The following is a 20,074-nucleotide window of genomic DNA, read 5'->3' on the forward strand; positions in this document are numbered from 1 at the left end:
AGTTCAGATTTTAATTAGATGATTCTATCTTCCTGGTTACCAAGACAACAGGCTTCTGCCTTGGCTTTTCCCTACCCTTGCTCCCAACCTCCTTGGACACACTTCTCTCATGCCCTCACCTCCCCAGCAACATCTCTGTGGAATCCTTCAGCCTCAGTCACACTTGCTGTGGGAGCACATCAACAATGGAAACTTCAATCAAAACACGACAGTCAGTAAAGCCAATTTTGGGACCAGGAGGCAGGAATTCTGTTGAACAGACTCAGGAACCTGGACTGTACCTATAGGGCTGAGGTACAACAAACCTCAGTGTCAATAAGGTGAAACAGATAAACATGGCGCCAGGGGGTGGGGGAGCTGGGTTGGAGTCCAAATTGGGGATGGTGTCCCTGGACCTCTGAAACCTGCCTGTTTTAGACCTTCACCAAACAAGAGAGTTTCCATGAGCTCTTTATCGAGAAGGCCCGTTTCCCCAGGCATTGTCCACAGATAGTCAGAAGCTGCAGAACATACAAGTGTTGGCCAGACTGGCATCCTTAGATTCCCTCTTTCTTTTTACTCATTTTTAAAACGAATACATTCCTGCTGGAGCTCCCTTGGAGACAAAATGCTGGTATACCAAGTGAGCAACATGTGAGGTCTCAGTTCATTCCCAGCACGTCCAGCTGGGCTCTCTAACCACGTGCTCATCTCTGAGCCATCATGAAATTCAATATTCTTAAGATTCAGGGCTATCTATGCATATGCATGCCGCTGAGTGTGGGAGAGTGCAAATGATTCTTCACCTCTTAAGGGGGCCCTTCTCCACACTCCTAATTTCTCTAATTCACGCTCTGAAAAACAAGGGTCAGGTGGTGCTAGTGCACTGTTCTCCAGTCTTCTCTCCTTGAGCCTTTGGGGCTTCCCAAGCTGCCTATGTTGTAGGGGGTACCAAAAGTAAGTCTCTCAGTCACATGCAAACATCATGTCATTACCTACTGAGTGCTCAGCTCTTCATGGCTCTGTGGAAAGCTGATAAACAATGAACAGATTTAAGGGAAAATTAAATTCCAGCAAGATAACCATGGAAAATTCCAAGTTTCTGAGTTGGATGATCATAGTAGAACTATACCTAGTGAAGAAAAAACCATAAAACCAAAGGACACATAGTCTTGGAGCTGGAATGGGTATTTTAATTTATTCAACCCTCCTCATTTTGGTGCAACTGGGGTCCAATGTCTTTCAGGAATGTTTGGCCTTGCTAACGTCCAGAAGGGTATTACAGAAAAAGACATACTATCCTCCCCTTATAAAAGGCTGGTGGTGCAGCTGCACCTGAAACTTTCTGTGCAGTTCTGCTCACCAATATTAAGACAGACATGGTACAGATCTAGAGATGCACAACTAAAACAATCAAAGGGGGTGGGAGGAAGGTTGATGGCGGTGCAGTTTGCTGCTTTGAGAGAACAAACTAAAAACCAGGATCTCTCAGCTTGGAAAGACTGATCACTGATTGGTTGACCAGACATTCTCAACATAATGATGCAGCTTCAGAGATTTCAGTGTCAATAACAAAAATACTTCAAATCTGCTAGTTATCAACCTAGGGTATCCTTTAAGCAAACAGGGATAATGACAGGGAATAAAATCAAAGGCATCAAAGAAAGTTTGGACAAATTTATGAGGAATAAGTTGTAAAAGAAAGTGGGACATACAAAATACTCCAAATTTGAGATCAAGGAGGAGAACCATAGTAAGTAAACCAGGGCTCCTGCTGGTCAGAGACTACAAGTCCTAGTTTCTATATAGGCAAGTGGTGATGTCTTTAAGATATTCCATCTTTTTTTTTGAGGGGGGAAGGTAGGGCAATTGGGTTAAGTGACTTGCCCAAGGTCACATGGCTAGGTTTTCGTGTGTGTGTGTGTGTGTGTGTGTGTGTGTGTGTGTGTGTGTTTGAGGCCTCCTGACTCCATGGCCAGTGCTCTGAATTCACTGTGCCACCTAGCTGCCCCCTAAGATATATCATTTTGATGTAATAAAAAGCCCCACCATAAAGCCAAAAGTTACCTCTGCATTTTGACAGGGAATAAAAGCCAAGTTGAAAATAAATAGAAAAACTATTTGAAAACTATAGAAGAATGAAGATTGATAAATAGGTGATAACTATTCTGTATGAAAGGAACCTATTATCATGTTATGAAAAAAAGAGCTGTGCTAAAGCTCCCTACAAATTTATTATATTTTATCCTTAAAAGAGAGGAGGCTTTCAGTTTTTTACTTTTGACCGTAAGGATGTATAGGCCACAACCAAAGGCTCACATGTTTAGAGGGAACAAGATTTCTACTCCTTTAAACAAATGTGATAATCAAATAGAATTCTCCCCAAATGTAACAGAGAAGAAAAAAAATTACTATCAAATAGAATTCTCCCCAAATGTTACAGAGAAGGAAAAAAAATTTACTATCTAATGAACCATGAATTACAGCAGCATTTCCTTAAGGGGCAAAGGCTATTGTCTTACAAAAGGACCTTATGATAATTAACTATTGTGTTAGGTCTATCCTCAACTCTGAGGAAGGTGTTGTAGTTAAATATTCAAATAAAAAGCAATGCAGTAATCAAACCATGTCTGTTACAAAATTACATACTGAAGAGGTCATTTAATTAAAAATAAAAACAACCTGAAACCTCTCATTCCCATATTTATTCCACAAGCAAAAATAAATTATACCTTAAAGCTATAGCATTTAACAAGAGTAAAGAAGAAGCACTGGCAGGGATGTACTGTACAACAGTCCGGTCCAAAGTGCAAAACTTTTATTAAGAGTTGTTCTGTTCCCATGGTGGAATAAATATTGAATCTTCATCTCTGGAATATTTAAAGAGGTCAGAGATCAGGCATAAAACCCTTTTGAAACTACAGGACAAAGTTATGGGTATATGGATAGTTAACAGAAAATAATTTCTATTAACACCATGCTGCAAGATGGAAAAATTCCCAATTAACAACTAATTAATTCCCAGTGAAATTTATGGTGTCAAAAAGAACAGATTTTTTGGCACCAGGAGTTCAAGGACTTCCTGTCACTGGTGCAGCTTCAACAAATCCTCCTTTAGCCAACATATCTGGATACAGAAAGGCTTCCCCCACCTTCAGTGTGTCTCTCTCTGTCTGTCTGTCTGTCTCTCTCTCAGCCTCTGATAGGCCAACCCAGAAATCCCTGGTGGCCTCATCACAGTGATGAGCCGGCCTGCCAACCTCTGGAGAAATAAGGGAGCCCAAATGAAAAGGGCATCATAACCTTTGCTTAAATAATAACTAACTCTTCAATATGTTTTGATAATCTACTTATTTTCAGAAACAAAACAACAAGAATTGTTCCTTATTGATAAGTCTTCTAATTCTCTCTGAAAAACATAAACTTACAAAGGTCAGAAAATTCACTGGCAATCCGGAAAATAGACAACTCAAAGGGTTTTATGCCAAAACTCTTATTAATGAATCAATTAGTCTTATGAACCCCATCCTATTTATTTCTGGGTTGTGAAGCCATGTAGAGAGCTATCAGGCAGTAGATGGTCCCTCCCAGTGTCAAAGCCATGGTGGTCCGATAGAGCATCTGATCAGGTAGACCATGTTTCAAGTGGACAGGTAAACCATCAGATTTCTTGGAAGGAAAAAAAAATAGCATGTGTTAATATATGCAAGTACCAAACAACAAGAAGACATATCCAAGTCAAGAGATTCTAAAGCTAATCCACCTGGCGTGATTAATGGAGAAAAAACAAAACTAATTCCTCTGAACATAAAATACTAGACATTTTCATGTAAATATGGGTAGTTTCCAAATCTGCAATCACTCTAAATTTGAGCGTATGCATATCCTTTATGTCACAGGTTTCTTATTTCTGAAGTACTTATCCAAGACTTAGTTTAATGAGAAGTACACTAAAGAACAAAGGATCTATATAAATCAGAATCTTGGCAAAACAAAATACTGTTTGCTTAATATATAATCCTGATCTGAAGAGGACCAAAATCTGAATCCAACAGGCCAATTAAGCGTGAATGAGTTCAGGTCCATTTTGTGCTCAATTGCCCTTTTTCCGTTAAGCTTTTAAACCCCCTTATATTAAGGGAAAATCTACAAAAGCAGCTTTAGTTCATTATATTCCACCCTCTCCAAGATGCTCCCCTTCTGCCTTCAATTCATCAAAATACCCTCTCAGGCCTTGTTCACCAAGTAAAAAAGGATGAGATAGGTGGTGCCTCATTTTAAACAAAATCATTCTGAGTCATAGGAACAGTACTAGATTTGGAGTCTGGAAGCCTGGGCTTCAAGGTTGAACGTACAACCTTGGGCAATTTCGCTCGTGTCTCTGGGCCTCAGTTTCCTTATTCATCAAATGAGAGCCAGGCAAGGTGATTTCTAAAGTCTCTTTCAGCTCAAGATCAGGGCATCCATGCGTCAAGCACAGAGGTCAAGCAATCAACAGGCAGTTCCCATGAGCCAGGCGCTGAACTAAGCATTGGAGAGCCCCCATTCTAATGAAGGAGGAAATATGTACATAAACAGGTACATACAAAGGATACATGGAATAGGTAAAATGTAACCTGAGAGGGGCAGGCACGAGCCTGGGGGACAGGAAGGTCAACCCTGATTGAGAGACATAGAAGTCAGGAGGGAGAGCATGCCAGGCATTAAAGACAGTCAGTACAAAGGCATGGGCAGGGAAGACAGAGCATCATCCAGAAGGAATAGCAAGTAAGCCAGTAATGCTGGACCACAGAGTTCATGGAAAGGAGAAATGTGTAAGTAACTAGAAAGACAGGAAGAGATCAAATTGTCGAGAGCTTTAAATCCTACAAGAGTATAAATCTGATGCTAGAGAAGCCCCTGAGGGGTAACAGGGATACACTCAAGTTTACTGAATGTGGGAAGAAAGTGAGGGAGTAACATGGGCAGACCTACACTTTGGGAAACTCACTCTGGTAGGAGGATGGACTGGGGAAGGGAGAGACTTGAGGTACATAGAACAATTAAAATACTCTTGTGACAGTACAAAGGACAAGCTATAAGGGTGGGGAATGGGATGGTAGCTGTGTGGGTAGAGAGGAAACATACAAGAAATGTGGAGAAAGACTGACTAGATGTGATAATGACTGCATATGTGAGCTGAGGGACAGTCAGCAGTAAGATGGTGGTACTCTTAGTAGCAAGAGGTTTGGGTGTAATAAATATTTTTCCAATTAACAAGGGACACTGTGCAAAGTGTCCCTTTTTGTCTTAGCAGTAAGCTTTTAATTATGCATATAAATGATCCACACCTTGGATTGGATTGGAGTATCTGATTTCCAATCTGACTTCCTTCTGTCTTTCAGCAAATTTCAGAGGACCTAGATCTTAAAAATGGACTTTAGAGATTATCTAATCCAATCCCCTTACTTTTACACATGAAGAAACCAAGGCCCAAATGACTGGTCCAAAACCACAGGGATCACAAACAGCAGCATCTGGCTAAAGGGCTTCTCATTATACACCACAATGAACTTCACCCCCCCCACCCCCAAAGGTGAAGGAGGGAGGAGGACTGAATTTCAATAGCCAATTAAAAAAAAAATTATGACATGGAACCACTGGCAATTTTTTTAAAGTCAAACAGAAATGTCTTTTGAATTATTTCCCTCCACTAATGTGGACAAATCAAGCACTGATTGTTTATCCAACTAAAAACTTCTGATCCCATGAAAACCAGCTATAACATGAATCCCTTCACTTTTACCAGAAAGTGAGAATAAGGCCCGTAGATTAAAAAAAAAAATTGGTTTTAAGGAATATGAGGCAATTTATATTGTTAGAAACTCATGTATGGGGATGGAGGTGGCATGAGAACTAAAGCAGACAAATTAAGACTGTGGGAAGAAAACCTCTATTTAAAAGGTCACAAAAAACTGAGTATTTCACAGGCTTCTTTTCCTATTCTCACCTGAAAAAATTTCTGCAGCTCAGGAACTTTGTTTTTCCCAGCATAATCATATGGAGCTGGTTCTGAGGCAAATTTCGTTGGTGTGGCAAATATGATAGGTGGTGATTCTGAAGATGCCACAGGCTTTAAACCCTGTAAGGAAGGAAAATATAAATGTCTAGTTGAAAGTATGGGTAAACATTTAAATGAATCTTCTAAGAATCTCTGCTCTCAGGAATGGTGTTGGCACATGAACTCCGTCAAACCTTTTCCCTCATGCTCCTATCACCAAGAGTGTTGTCTGGTCTTCAAAAACTCTCACAAAGCAGTTCTGCCCATTCTCTCAGGACAAACACTGGCCTCAACACTCTCCTTCCAAAGGAAGAGGACTAATTCTAAAATTTCATTACTGTAAAGAATTCCCAGAGTGGAATCCCTCTTAACTTATTCTCACAGAGTTATTTGAAGCACTAAATAGGCCATTTAGCTAGCAGGTTTTGAAGGCCAAACTTGAACCAAGGTCTTCCTGACTCTAAGGACAGCCTTCCAACCACTATCCCCTGCTGCCATTTCTGAACACTTTTCCTTAAGAAAAAAAATCTAGGTTCACCAGAAAAATTAAAAATTAGGACTTTCATGGGAACTGGAGCAAGGCATTCTAAGGAACTGATTGTGAATAAAAACAGGATAGAATTTGAGTGAATTGTATTTGACTGGAAAAGGAATGGGAAATAAACACAGGATGAGACTGCTGAGGACCTTACATGGCAGGCCAAGGTTTTGAGGCTGGGGAATGATGGTCAGAGCTTAACATGAGGAAGATTAATCATTGTTTAGGATGGGTTGGAGGGGAGGGCAGCAGGCAGCTTAGCAGAGAGATGTAATGAGGGCCTTTGGATAGGGTCATCTGGCCACTTCTGAAGGTAAGAATTAGGTTAACTCACATCTCTTAAGGACATAATTAAACACTTTTTTGAATGATGTCTGACTAGAGATTAAGCCTGGGAATCAAGAGATGCCAGCTTGAATCCTAGTTCTGCAACTTTCTAGTTATGTGACCATGGGCAAGTCCCTTCATTTTTGTGAGCTCCATCCATAAACTGGGGATAATATGTCATCTACTTAGTGGAGTATGATGATGTGAGATGTGATAATGTATCTAAAACCCTTCCTAATGCTCAAACACTATATAATGGTGAATCAGTAGGCAGGAATAACAGTGGTGCTATAAACAGACCCTGACTGCCTTAGATGAGCCTGGCCATCTCAGGCACTGAAAGCACTTGCAGCTGTGCTTCTTAGCCTGCTCTCAGAGCAGCTGCCTCGTAGGGTGAAGAGCACTGAGGCTCTGCAGTCACAAGACCCGGCTCCAATCTGTCCTGAATCCTAGTACCCGTGCAACCTTGGGCAAGTCACTTAGGCTCCCTGGGCCTCGGCATCCTCCTCTGTAAAAAGAGGGGCTGAACCAGATGGCTTCTGAAGACCTTCCAGATCTAAATCTACAATCCTAGGATCAGAAGTTAATGTGCTATAGGAGTTAAGGCAGAGAGGCAAATGTCCTGATTTTCAAGAAAGTAAATTATGACAACTATGGGCAGATGAATTTAATGTTGAGTCCAGGCAAATTTCTAGAACAGAATATGAAACAGATGGATTTTAGTTTTCAGAAAAAAGAAGTGATCACTGAGATCCAGCATGATTCATTAAGGACAAGTCATGTCAGACAGGCCTCATTACATTTTCTTGACAAAGTTATTTGAGTTTGTGAAGCAATCATCAGAGGCAGCACATATCTGAATTTTTAGCAAAGCATTCAATAGTGTTTCATCATATCCTTAAGAGATGGGAGTTGCTTAACTTTTGCCTTCGGAAGTGGCTGAATGACCCTATCCAAAGGCTCTCATTACATCTCTCTACTAAGCTGCCTGCTGCCCTCCCCTCCAACCCATCCTAAACAATGCCAGATTAATCCTTCTCATGTCAAGCTCTCACCATCATTCCCCAGCCTCAAAAACCTTGGCCTACCACGTAAGAGCTCCCACATTCTCGTCCTGTATTTATCTCTCATTTCTTTTCAAATCTCTTATCCTAGCCTCTCTAGTCAAAAGCAAGTCATTCAAATTCTCTCCTGTGTCTTATTTTTTTCCTTTTTGGAGGGGGGAAAGCAGAGTAATTGGGGTTAAGTGACTTGCCCAAGGTCACACAGTCAAGTGTGTCAAGTGTCTGAGGCCGAATTTGAACTCTGGTCCTTCTGACTCCAGGGTCGGTGCTCTATTCACTGAGCCACCTTGCTGCCCCTCTATCCTGTGTCTTTACTGTCAGTTCCTTAGGCATGGAATGCCCTGCTCCTGTCTCCATGAAAGTCCTAAGTCAAGTTTCTTTCAGAAGTCTAAACACTCATTAAGTGTTTACTGTTGGCAAGATGCTGTGCTAGAAAGCTCTGGGATGAAAAATACAGACTCTGACGTCAGGGAGTTCACAATAAACTTGGAAGTTTAAGACATGTACACAAATAAGCAAAATCCAAGGGAAGCTGTGATAAGTGCCAAGAAGAAGTATTGACTAAGTGGTATTAAAAAAAATATGAAGAGGGGTCTTCTATAAAGAATAAACTATAAAGTTTCAGGGGAGAAGTTAAGGGGAAGTTATTGAAGATGCATTGGATAAGGAATCTCCTGAGCTAAGCTCTGAAGGAAAAGTACTTCAACAGGAAGAAATGTGAAAGGTGTATATTCTGGGAATGGCAAACGGCCTATGCAAATGCATGGAGGTGGGGAACAATCAGTAATTCATTCTGAATGGAAGAACAAGTGTGTGAATGCTAAATAAAATGAATAAGACTAGACTAGTAAAGACAGAGCAACTAGGTGGCACAGTGGACAGAGTGCTGGGCCTGGAGTCAGAAGATTCATCTTCCCCAGTTCAAAACTGGCCTCAGACACTCACTAGCTGTGTGACCCTGGCCAAGCCACTAAACCCCATTTAGTGAGTTTTAGATTTAATTCTGGAGCTAACAGGGAATTTACTCCATGGAAGGGAGGGACGACAGTCAGACCTAGACTTCAGGAAATGGCTTTGGCCTCTGAGTGGAGGATGAACTGAGGGGAAAAGACCTGAAGGGGGAATACCAACCAGAGGCAATTTTAACAGTTGAGGCCTGAGATGATAAGGGCCTGCACCAATTCAATTCAGTCGACATTTACTGGGGGTAACTAGGTGACTCAGGAGATAGAATGCCAGGCCTGGAGTCAGAAAGACTCATCTTTGTGTATTTAAGATCTGATCTTACACACTCACGAGCTATGGCACCTGGGCAAGTTACTTCATCCTGTCTACCTCAGTTTTCTCATCTGTAAAATGAGCTGGAGAAGGAAATAGCAAACCACTCTAGCATCTTTGCCAAGAAAATCACAAATGGGGTCATAAAGAGTCAGATATGACTGAAAAACAACTGAACAACAACAAAGACTAAACAGGTATGTTGGAACCAGACAAGCAAAGGAGTTTTTATTTTATTCTCTAAATAGGGAGCCACTGAAGGTTTGGAGGGAGTACCATGGCCTTATGAAAGTTCATCTGACAGTTGTGGAAAGGATGAATTGAAAACAGGAGACAGGGAGACCAGTTAGGAAGCTTCTACAATGGGTAAGAGATAAGGAGGGCCAAAACTACATCACTACAAGTGGAAAAGGGAAGGAATGAAAAGATGCTAAGGTATTAGAGAGGTAAAATCAATAGGATTTGGAAGTAAGAGGAATGTTTTTTTAAAGTTCTGAGCTTTTAAACTCAGTGTTTGTAGGGATGGAAGTATTATCAACATATATAGGAAAGGAGAAAGAGGAGCAAAGGTTTTGTTTTAAGAGGAGATGGGAGAACATTAAATTTGAGGGGACAGTGAAACATTAAGATGGAGATATAAAATAGGCAGACAGAAATGCAGGGCTGCCCTTCAGAGGCTAAAAGAGAGTTACAGATCTGGAGTCATCCGCAACAAACAAAATGAGACATCCAAGAGAAAATGTAGAGAGAAGGACTCAAGGATGGGAAAAAGAAGAACCAATGAAGGATCAAATCTATACTCGTTGCCTCTACTTCCTCTTCTCTCAAACATTTCTCAAATCTTTCAAATCTGCCTTCCTACATCATTACTCAGCTGAAATTGCTCTCTCGAGTTATCAATGAATTCTTAATCACTAAATCTAAAGGTCTTTTCTCAGTCCTCATTCTTCTTCATTCTAAGTCCTCTTTTCTTCTGCCTCTACATTCTCTTAGCAGCCTATCAAGATCCCATTAACTATTATCTCTATGCAGATGACTTATATGTGCATGATATCTATATCCATCCAACCAGTCTCTCCCCAGAACTTCAGTCCCACACCCGCAACTGCCTATTAGACATTGCAAAAACGATGTCCCAGACACACTGTAAACTCAACATGTCCAAAACTGAACCCAATCTTTCCCCCAAACCTTTTCCTCTTTCTAACTTCTTTATTTCTGTCAAATAGAGGCTTTCCTGCCAGTCTGTGTTTGTGATATCAGTGTCATCCTGGACTCCTCATTCTCCCTCACCCCATATATCCAACCAGCTGCCAACTAATGCTGTTTCTACATTCACAACACCTCTCTCATCTGATCCCTCTTCTCTATGCAAAGAGCAACCTAGCAAATTTAGGCCTTTATCATCTTTCACCTGGATTATTCCTACAGCCACCTAATTGGTCCCCCTGCGTCAATTCTCTCACCGTGCCAGTCTCGCCTATGTGCTGCTTCCAAAGTCATTCTCCTTAAGTGTAGATCTGATCATTTAACTTTTTCTATTCAATCAACTCTGGCGGCTTCCTATTGCCTCTAGAATAAAATATAAACATAAATTCCTCTATTTAGCTTTGAAAGCCCTATACAATCTCATCCTAATCTCTTGCCAGCCTCATTGGACATAACACACACACACACACACACACACACACACACACACACACACATATCCTCTTTCTCTCTCTGCAATCTAACCAAAGTGGCCTTTGTTCTGGCCCTCAGACCTAACATGTTATGTCTCCTGTCTCCCTGCTTTTGCCCATCTCCCATGCCTAGAATGACCTCTCTCCTTACCTCCACCTCAGAGATACTTTCTTCCTTTAAGATGCAACTGAAGCACAATCTTCTGTATGAAGCCTTTCCTAATCTCAACTCCTACTGCTCTCCCTCTCCCAAATTACCTTATACTCAAGTATGTATTCATTCCTATTTATTCACTTTATACTTGTACAAGCCTTTTGCATACAGTTTATTTTATCTCCGTGCTTGTATCCACAGTATCTGGCACAGGACCTGGCACATACCGTGTTTCCCCGATAATAAGACCTATCCCAAAAATAAGCCCTCCCCTTACTGTGTAAGATTCCTCTAAAATAAGCCCTCCCCCGAAAATAAGCCCTATTGAGATTGCTACTGTAGTGAAGGTGATCCCCTGCACTACCCGCTACATTCCGGTACCCCCTGTATGCCCCCCCCCCCCCCCTCCCGTGAAACGCACGCCGCACTCCGAGCTGCATCCAATCAGAGCTGCAGCAGTGAGCGCATCATCCTGTTCTTCCCCAGTGATTTGCTTATTGAATAAAGGTACATTTTTTTGTTCACATTTACCTGTTTATTAAAATTGCTGTCAATGTTCATTAAAATAAGCCCTCCCCTGAAAATAAGCCCTCTGGTGTTTTTCTGTCCAAAAAATATAATAAGACAGTGTCTTATTATCGGGGAAACACGGTAATAGAGGGCTTAATAAAATACTTGTTGATTCACCGATTGCTAAATCAGAACAGGTAAACAGGTAAGAAGAAAACTAAGACCATCACTAAAGTCAAGACATGAGAAAATATTAGGAAGTCAAGGACAGTTCTGAATGCTAACTAAAGACAAGAAAAATGGGAACTGAGAAAAGGCCACTGGATAGGTAAATTGGTAAATGTAGACTATTTCTAGAAATTTAACAATGAAAGGCAAGAAAGACAGTTTGAGAGAGGATGGCAGGGTCAAGGGAAGGCTTCTGTTTTTTATTTAAGACTAAAAGAGAGCTGAATATGTATATAGGCAGAGAAAAGAGTCAGTAGAGACTGAAAATGAGAGAATGTTATAAATATAAATTTTTTTTAAAATAAAATAAATATAAATAGAGCAAGATCCCAGGAGAAAGAAAAAGATAGGATCTTGAACACAAGTAGAGAGATAGTGGTTGCTAAGAAGATACACTGACATCATTGAAAAGCAGATACATGAAGACTGAGGTTTTGAAGTATGGAGAACAAGTCAGGACAGATGGTTTTAATTTCAGTAAAACAGGAGCCACAGACTTCTGAAGTCAAGGACTTGGAGGAAAAGGTTTTGAACTGCTATTGTAGATAACAGGATGGCAGTCTAAGAGATTGCAGTCAAGACCACCAAGTTCAGGTCAGACAACATGAATTTGTAATGAGCTCCTGATTTACAGGCCTACTTGCATAAAAAGTTTGATTCTGAAGGTGCCCTTGTCTCCGAAAATAATAATGAGCCATGGATGCTGGGCTGAGTTGGGATTTTCTGTGGTAGGAGATAAGAAGTCCCATGATCAGACGCCTGCAGCTATCCAAGATACAGCAGAGCAGTCAGGTTTTTGTTGTTGTTGTTTTAGCAGGTCTTCATCTTTTGAGTTTTGTGAGCCCTTTAGCGGCAGTGTGATTAAGTGTCTGGACCCCTTCTCAAAAGCATGTTTTTTTTTTTAAAGCAATCAGGGTTAAGTAACTTGCTCAAGGTTACACGGCCAGTTATTTCTGGGTGTGGTGCTGAGTATCTGAGCTCAGATTTGATCCAGGTCATCCCAACTCTGGAGCCAGTGCTCTTACTCACTGAGCCACCTGGCTGCCCCTAAGCAATTGGGGTTAAGTAACTTGCTCAAGGTTACACGGCCAGGTGTTTCTGGGTGGGTGCTAAGTGTCTGAGCCCGGGATTTGATCTCCAGGTCTTCTCAACACTGGAGCCGGTGCTCTTACTCGCTGTGCTACCTGGCCGCCCCTAAAAGCATGTTTTTAAATGCATGAAATACAAAATGCATAGGATTACAAAAGGAGCCAAGAATATTGAAAGAGTTATTAAAACATTTCAAAATATGATTTATATTATTATATTAATAAATTTATTAAAATATTTTTAAAATTAATTTTTTAAAAAAATATCCCAGTATAAAATCCCTGGATTAAAGGTAGGAGAAGTTGAAGGAGAGGGAAAATCAAACAAGAAACTGCTGCACTAGTAGAGAGAAGAGGCAATGGCCCCCTGGACTTCCCAGTCAGCAGTGGGAAAAGGAGACCCTGGGCAGTAAAATGGACAGGACCTGATAAAATGGGGGGAGTAGAGAGAGGAAAGAATCAAAGACAACAGCAAAGTTTCCAGCATAGGCACCTGGGTAAATGTTAAAACCAGTAAACTGGCAACTGATTAAGGAAACTGAAAAATGGAGTGTTAGGAACTAATTCTGTTTTTAGAATTTATAGAGAATTATATGAATTTATAGGTCTTCTTTCCTCTCTATAAATTTACTGCTGACATAGTGAAAATTAAGAGAAATAGAGTATATACTTTTAAAAAGCATGCTAAGAAGACCTTAGGTAAACTGAGAGATTATCACCTAAGGTAATCATGTTTTAGATGTTAATGTTCACTGAATTAAAAATGCTTCCTCCAAAATACACCTACCTTCCCAACACTACCTCCCCTCAATACCCCCTAACAGTTTACTTAACATGTTGGACATCTCAAAATCTTTCTAGGTCATTCCCAGTTTTCTTCTCTGCTTGGGTGTCTGATGAAGAGAACTCCAGGCCAATCCTTCCACTTGGGATTTTGATCATGTCTCCTCTGCCTGTCTCCCTTCTTTGCCCCACCGGAGCATTCTCTTTCTCATTTTCAGTCTCTCCTTATCCATTAGCTCTATCCCTGTCAACTACAAACATCTCCCCCTACCCAAGTCTTTATCCTGCATCTCTTCTCCTTTCATAGCCAAACTTCTAGAAAGGACTGCCTGCACTAAAAAGCTTCTTTTCCTAATCACTCAATCCCTCACACCCAACTTTGCCCATTCCACTCAATGGAAACTGCTCTTCAAGATTCCCAATGATCTCTTAACTATTAAACCTTTGGCCTTTTCTCAGGCCCCTTTTTTTGACCTCTCTGAAGCAAGGGGCACTGTCCAACTCCCCTCTCTGGCTGTCTCTAGGCTGGTTTTACCAGTCTCACCGCTCCTCAGGCTCCCTTGCTGGATCCATGTCTCTTTCCCTAAGTAAAATTCCATAAGAACCCTACTGGAGGCCTTCTTTTCTCTCTATAATCTTTCTATAATTAGTTCTCATAGAGCTAATTATCATTCCAAATCTATTACAGCCAGCCCTTCTCTTGTTCCTGAACTGAAGTCCCCTATAGACAACTGCCTGCTAGATATGTCTATGTGGATGTCACTTGGCACCTCAAACTCAACTTGTTCAAAATGGAACTTTATATCCTCCCAGCAAACTCATCTCTCCTCTAAATTTCCCCATTATAAAATTGTTTGCCTTCTCAAGGCGGGGAGGGGATGGAGAACAGAGAATTTAGAACTCAAAGAAATGAATGTTAACAACTGTTATTACATGTAACTGGAAAAAATATTTTAAAATCTTCACTTGGAAAAAGATAAATTTCTCTATTTCTGATGAAGGCCTCACCATTCTTTCAGTCCCCCAGGTTTCCAGCCTCAAACTGAGGCCTGACTTCTTCCTCTCCCTCAATCAACACATCCACACAGTTGCCAAGTGCGCCTCCACATCTCTCATATCCACCTTCTCTCCATTCACACAGCCACCACCCTCGCCCTTCACCTCTATTCCAACAGCCTCCAAACTGGTCTCCTTGTTTCCAGTCTCTCCTTTCCAAGCCATCCTCCACACAGCTGCCAAATACCCCTACAATACAGGCCTGACCATGTCAACTCTCTACTCAAAAATCTGCTGTGGCTCCTGTTGCCTTTATCACCAAGTACTTTTCCAACTGACCTGGAAGAATGTTGTCAAGAGGAAGGGAATTAAGGACTTGTAGCTAAAAAATATAATTTAGGCTCTTTTGAAAAAGTAGGGAACTGAATGATCTGAGGGAAGGAGCAGGTGCTTATAGAGCACATGAGAAATCACACATTAAAAGTCAAAGGAAGAAAAGAATAGTGGTGGTTGGTGTCTACCTGCTGAGAACTACTGAGGCATCTCCTGACCAACAGAAAGGGCTGCTGTCATCCCGGTGAATATATCTAAGACCTGTCTAAACAGTTAACTACTCCCCATTTCTGACAATTCATGTGGGCATAAAGAATGTTGCCAGAAGGAACCTAGTGGGCACAGGTGGTGTTTTCACCACTGATGACTGAAGGCAAAAGATGCAGAAAAGAAAAGCACATTTGGGAAGTGAACAGCCGATTAGGAAGATGGTGTCTGGGAACAGGATTTCTATTTCTGGAACATGACTTAAAATATGAGAATGACAGCCTAGGGATGAAGGACACCTAATAACTGGTTAAAATGGATCTATCTACTGCCTTGCAAATCTAATCAAAAAGACTTTAAAGTGAAATACCAACAGCAATAATCAAGTTGGCATTTACATAGTGCTTTAAGATTTGCTAAGTACTGTATATACATTGTCACTTGAGTTTCACAACAACCCTCTGAAGAAGCATGACTATTATCTCCATTTTACAGATGAGAAAATCGAGACTCAGGAAGATTAAGTGACTTACTCAAGGTGGTGCAACTAAAAAATCTTTAAGAAAGGATTTAAAACCAGGTCTTTCAGACTCCAACAAAAGTGATTAAAAATCTGTCTGCCTGTTCCTGTGTGTGTTTCTCTCTCTCTCTCTCTCTCTCTCTCTCTCTGTGTATATATCCACCAACCCAGATACCAGAGTAAACAATCTTAATGAGGAAAAATGGAGCTAGAAGAAAAGACCAGTGTGGATTTACACTGTACTCAGCAAGCAATTTAGATTTTTTTAAAAGAAATGTGCAGAAAATGGAAACAAGGGCAGATAACCCCAGCATGTATCAAAAAATGTGTTATGGTCCTCTAGAATAGTATCAAGAATGTAAAACCTCAAAATGAGCTGAGGCTGGAGATGGAAAGCTAAAATCAAAAGAAAGCTATATGGGAAAAAAAAGCACAATTTAAGACATCCTCTCCTTCCCAGGCAGTGTATGGAGAGAAGACTGATGACAACGCAGAGCTGTTCAATTCCTACTTTGTTTTGTTGGAGAACTTGCACTGGAAAGGAAAGAATACACCTGACAAGGAGGACACAAAAGAGAAGAAGACAGTAAGACAGTGTCTGGCTGGCTAACTTTGAAGAGTTCCAGTAACCTAGTGTAGATAAATGAGAAGTGATCTGATCCATGAAAGGTCATGGAGGATAGGAAGGATAATGCAAAACTAACTAAGGGCAAATGTTATTCAGTTTAAAAAAAAAATTAAATGGAGCCTACAAACTATAGGCCAGTAAGCTTTATTTCAACCCACAAAAAAAAATTCTAGAACGGATTATCCAGGCTACATTAGCAAACGCCTAGGGAAGAAAGGGGGAATCACAGAGCTAGGACCTTCATCAAGAACAGGGAGTGCAAACCCAACCTCATTCCTTCTTTTTTAACAGTTACTAAACATTAGATCAAATTTTAGCAAAGCATTTGATAACTCTCATGAAAAAGATGGAAAGATGTGGGCAAGATGATTGTATAGTTCAGTGGATTCAACTGGCCCAAATTGGACTAACTACTGGATGAAAAGGATTGAATGGCAACTGGACAGAAGTCTCCAGTGCAGTGCCCCAGGGGTATGTGTATGGTACTGAGCTGTTGAACATTTTTATTAATGACCTGGATAAAGACAAACATGGCAAGCTTATAAATCAGAAAAGGATCTAACTGGAAGAAATAGCTAACATACTAGATGCCAGGATCCAAAAATATCTTGACAGGTCAAAACTTGACTAGGTCACTGGGTTATATCTAGGAAGACAGAATTTAAGAGACATATATAAAGTGTTATAATTGGGTTAAAAAAATAAACTTCCCAAGCACAAGATGGGGGAGGCATGATTAATGAGCAGTTTGTCTCTAAACAATCTGATGGTTTCAGTGGACCACAAGCCTCATGAGTCAACAGTGCCACATGGCAGCCAAGAAAGCCAAGTTAGTAAACATTAAAAGAGGAATCTGGGGGGTGCCTGGATCTGTGATTTCACTTATATAAGAGAATCCTCTACCATCTACTTACAGTTTTGGATAGCTGTTAAGGCTATTAGGGAGCTATCTAGGGATTAAACAATTTTTCTAGGGCCACAAAGACAGTATGCATCAGAAGCAGGACATGCACCCAGGTTGTCTCCATTCTGAAGCCAGGTCTCTCTGTCCACTAGGCCAGACTCTCTAGACATTGCTTCCAGAAATAAGAATATAGGACTCAAAAGGCTGCTGTGTGGAAGAGGGATCAGACTTGTTCTCCTTGACCCCAACAGATAGAATTAGGAGCAATGGGTGAAGTCACAAATAAGTAGATTTAGGCTTTATTTAAGAAAAAAACCTAACCACCACTGTCCCAAACTAGAAGACTTCAGAACATAGTAAGTCCCCACTTACTCTGGGTTTAAAAAAAAAAAAAAAGCCTAGATGACCCCACAGAGGGTAGGTCACAGGAAGGAACATTTTAAGGGTTTATGGTTACTCTGGAGCATTCGGATTCTGAGAATTGGCCTGCTGGCTGTTCTCACATCTATTTCCTGTTTCTCTGCTTGGAATCCACTCTGTGATTGGGGGGGGAGGGTTGCTTTTCTTTGTGTCTCTACCCCTTAGCATAGTGTCTCCCACATAGTAAATTCTTAATAAATGCTTGCCAACTGACTCCCCCTTCACCTCAGCTTCTTCATCAGTCAGTCAATAACATTTATTTTTGGAGGGGGGAAGGCGGGGCAATTGGGGTTGTGACTTGCCCAGGTTCACACAGCTAGTAAGTGTCTGAGGTCACATTTGAACCCAGGTCCTCCTGACTCCAGGGCAGGTGCTCTATTCACTGTGCCACCTAGCCGCCCCAATAACATTTATTAAGTGCCTACTATATACCAAATAAATGTGTCAGGGATATAAGTGAAAAGATACTTCTTGAGTGTAAGGAGTTCACAGTCTGATGGGGAAGACAACAAACAAATATAAACAAGCCTTATACAAGATAAATAGGAAACAATTGAAACAGGTAAGGCACTAGAACTAGGAAGTACTGGTTAAGACTTCTTATAGATAGTAGAATTTTAACTAGGACTTAAACCTGAAGCCAGGGAAGCCAGGAAACAGATAGGAAAAGAGAGAATTCCAAATATGGGGGAACAGCCAGTGAAAATGCCTGAAGTCTACAAGGAATAGTAATGAGGCCAGCGTCAATGTACAAAGTACCTAGGGAAGTACAAGGGGGATAAGACGAAAAAAGGATTGAGGGAGGCTGATTATGAAGGGCTCTGAACAACAGAGAATTTGATAATTGATCCTGGAGAGGTTTACTGAATAGGGTGGAGGTGTGTGACCTGATCAGAACTGTGCTTTAGGAAAAATCACTTTGACAGCTAAATGGAGAGGCTTGGGGCAGGGAGACAAACCAGCAAGTTATTGCAATAGTCCAGACAAGTTACAAGGGCCCATACCAATATGGTAACAATATTAGAGGAAAGAAAGGAGCCTAGTGAAGAAATGTCCTAAAAACTTGGCAAAAGATTAGATAAGGGGGGTAAGAGAGAATGATGAACTCAGGATGGCACCTAAGTTGCCAGCCTGGGTGACTGAGAGAAAGGCAGCGCCCCTGACAGTAAAAGGGAAGTTAAGAAAGGGGGAGGGTTTGGATGAAAAAATAACAAGTACATTTAGAGACAGGTTGAGTCTAGCCGTCCAAGTGATATCCAGTTGGAGATGTCCAACAGGCAACTATAGCTTTGAGACTGCAGTTTAGCAGAGGTTAGGGCTAGATAAACAGGTCTGAGAATAGCACTGAGATAGTTTGAATCTATGGGAGCTGATGGGATCACCAAATGATACAGTGTATAGCGAGAGAACAAGGGTCAAGACAGAGCCCTGTTTTGGAATATCTGGTATTCTTTCTTCTGATCCCTCCAACTGCTGTACCTCCTTATTTGTTTGCTTACATACTGTAGCCCCCATCAGAATGTAAACCCCACGAGGTCAAGAGCTATTTATTTAGCCTCGCACTGTGCATTCTCCGGGCTTCAAGTCCCCACTAAAATCTCACATTCTGCAAGAAGCCTTTCCCGCTCTCCCTTCATCGTAAGTTTTCCCTCCACGAGGTGCCCGCACGATCCTCTATCTCATGGGTTCAGAGTTGTTTGCAGGTTGTTTCTCCCAACATACTTTAAGTTCCTTGAGGGCAGGGGCTGTCTATGGCCTTTTTGCATCCCCCAACGTCTCTCACAGTCTAGCACACAGTAGGCTCTTAATAAATGCTTACTGACTTCGATTCCATTCAACATCTATTTGCCAACTCCCCGGGCAGTGGAAGAGGATGGTGGAGCGGCGTCAAGGAAGGAAAAGGAATTAGCGCCTAAGCCTTGGCAAGGTCAAGTTCACAAGGCCAGGCGGCCCCAGGGGTCACTTTTGCTCTTAGGAGAAGGCGAGGGAGGTCACTTTGGGCTCCAGGACCCGGGAGGTTGGGGGTGAGGAAGCCGGCAAGGCGGAAGGGGACGCCGCCGGTCAGAGGACACAAGGCGGCTGAAGCTCCGCCAAGGGCAGCCATCCCTGGGCCACCACCCGCTCTCCCCTCCTCGGGCTGGCGCGTTCGCTCTCGTACCTGCGGGCTGTAGGCGGTCGAGGCCCAGGACCCAGCCAGCTTCTGGGTGAAGCCGCTGAACTTGTAGTACATGTCGCCCCTCAAACCGACCTCCTGAAGCCGGTATCCTCGCAGCGACGGAACCATGGAAAGACCCGAGGGGGCAGGCATTCGCCAAAGGACCCCGCGCTTCAGGACCCGGCTCAGAGGGCTGTGGTTGCCTCCAGCGAATGCCTGATTAGAATGAAATACCGAAAT

The 20,074-nt window shown here is 41.7% G+C and overlaps 1 protein-coding gene across 1 annotated transcript; it reads right to left on the reverse strand.

Annotated features, from left to right (window-relative positions):
• Positions 1-2,669: 2,669 nt before the first annotated feature.
• Positions 2,670-20,026, reverse strand: COX7A2L (cytochrome c oxidase subunit 7A2 like). The gene is made up of 3 exons (XM_069071587.1): positions 19,838-20,026; positions 5,969-6,100; positions 2,670-3,648 (listed from the first exon to the last, which is right to left on the reverse strand). The coding sequence occupies exons 1-3, from the start codon at positions 19,985-19,987 to the stop codon at positions 3,508-3,510; spliced, it is 423 nt and encodes a 140-aa protein (XP_068927688.1). The 5' UTR covers positions 19,988-20,026; the 3' UTR covers positions 2,670-3,507.
• Between the last annotated feature and the right edge of the window lie 48 nt (positions 20,027-20,074).

Source organism: Petaurus breviceps, unplaced genomic scaffold (assembly GCF_028583685.1).
Source record: "Petaurus breviceps papuanus isolate PSGF00001 unplaced genomic scaffold, PetGlider_PUasm1.0 90842, whole genome shotgun sequence".
NCBI classification, from domain to species: domain Eukaryota; kingdom Metazoa; phylum Chordata; class Mammalia; order Diprotodontia; family Petauridae; genus Petaurus; species Petaurus breviceps.

Excerpts from the sequence above, each read along its gene's own strand:
- COX7A2L (XM_069071587.1), bottom strand. The coding sequence starts at position 19,987 with ATGCCTGCCCCCTCGGGTCTTTCCATGGTTCCGTCGCTGCGAGGATAC. Across the intron at positions 6,101-19,837 it reads CGACCGCCTACAGCCCGCAG|GGTTTAAAGCCTGTGGCATC; the intron begins GTACGAGAGCGA and ends CCTTCCTTACAG. Across the intron at positions 3,649-5,968 it reads AGCTGCAGAAATTTTTTCAG|AAATCTGATGGTTTACCTGT; the intron begins GTGAGAATAGGA and ends TTTCCTTCCAAG.